Source organism: Penaeus vannamei, chromosome 2 (assembly GCF_042767895.1).
Source record: "Penaeus vannamei isolate JL-2024 chromosome 2, ASM4276789v1, whole genome shotgun sequence".
Taxonomy (NCBI): domain Eukaryota; kingdom Metazoa; phylum Arthropoda; class Malacostraca; order Decapoda; family Penaeidae; genus Penaeus; species Penaeus vannamei.
Genome location: NC_091550.1, coordinates 42,502,972 through 42,504,291, shown reverse-complemented (window position 1 = coordinate 42,504,291; position 1,320 = coordinate 42,502,972). Strand labels below are relative to the sequence as shown.

The 1,320-nt window shown below is 49.0% G+C and overlaps 1 protein-coding gene across 1 annotated transcript; it reads left to right on the top strand.

Moving 5' to 3' along the window:
* The first annotated feature begins 279 nt into the window (after window positions 1-279).
* Window positions 280-1,249, top strand: LOC113828502 (cuticle protein 7-like). The gene is made up of 2 exons (XM_070127527.1): window positions 280-312; window positions 643-1,249. Exons 1-2 carry the CDS (start codon window positions 301-303, stop codon window positions 1,033-1,035), a joined length of 405 nt encoding a protein of 134 aa, XP_069983628.1. The 5' UTR covers window positions 280-300; the 3' UTR covers window positions 1,036-1,249.
* The last annotated feature ends 71 nt before the right edge of the window (window positions 1,250-1,320 follow it).

The following is a 1,320-nucleotide window of genomic DNA, read 5'->3' as shown; positions in this document are numbered from 1 at the left end:
AAGTCTTTCTCATCTTCAGATTTTTTATAAGCGTGTCTGTTAATCTGTCATTATAAACTGTCTAAATGTTATCCTACTACTTAATACTATCAGCAATGTTTAGTTGTTGATAACGTCATTACTCAAAACAAATGGTTGGTACTTCAATAATGCTTTCTTATTACCATTATCACAGCCTTTGCAGTATCCACTGTTCGTGATAGTGACGTCACAACTTTCCTTCTAGTGATGCATATAAAGGGACTCCCTCCTTCAGCCGAGCATCACAGCTGACTCAGCTCCTCTGCGACCAACACCAACATGTCTGCGAAAGTGAGTAGCATCCGGAAGAGGTCTCACTCTCACGCTTCAGTCTCTGTCTTTTCCTTTCTCTTTCTCATTTACCTTTCTTTTCTTCAGTTCCTTTTCCCGTCAGCGTAGTAACAACACGTATTTAGGCAATTCAGGCATTAAATATTCCGCCACAAGATTCAGTCACTCTACATTTGCTCTACAAATGTGCCTTTTTGCTGTTGTTTCCAAAAGATGTCTTTATATCATATAAAAAGGATTTTCTGCAACTGAACTTCCTGCCCTCGTAATATCCCTGCATTCTTGCAACGCTCCCGTCGTCCCTGTAGCTCTACCTGCTTACTCCTGCAGCTGATCCTCTTGGTGGGCGCCCTCGCGGCTCTGGCCTCCGCCGTCCCCCGTCCCGACCATCCTCCCGTCTACGCCGCTCCTCACCCGACCTACAAGCAGCCAGGAATGCCCTTTGACTTCAGCTACGCCGTCAAGGACCCCTACTCGGGCAACGACTACGCCCACGCCCAGACCAGCGACGGTCACGTCACCTCCGGATCCTACAGTGTGGCTCTTCCCGACGGCCGAACCGAGATCGTCGAATTCACCGCCGATCACGACAACGGCTACGTCGCCAACGTCGCCTACGAGGGAGAGGCCTCGTACCCCGCCCCCGCCCCCTACCATCCCCCTCCTTCCTACCACGCCCCCGCCCCCTCCTACCCCCCTCCTCCTCCCCACCCACATGCATAAGACCCTTCCATCCTCAAGGTACAGGCGGCTCTGCCAAAAGCTCCTTGCTCACCAAATATCCGACGCCAAAGGAAGATTTTTCAAGCTCAAGCATCATTAAATTTACGCCAAAGGCACAAGGCAGAATCAGGGTGCTTCCTGTGCTTAAGCCTCATCACCTCCACATGGAAATTCATTGCAACATTGCTGACTCGTCCTGTTCATGTTTTCACAAGTGAGTCGTCTTCTAGTCGCTGTAATTTACTCTTGTCAATAAAAGTTACTCGATAAAACATTACTTTTAAG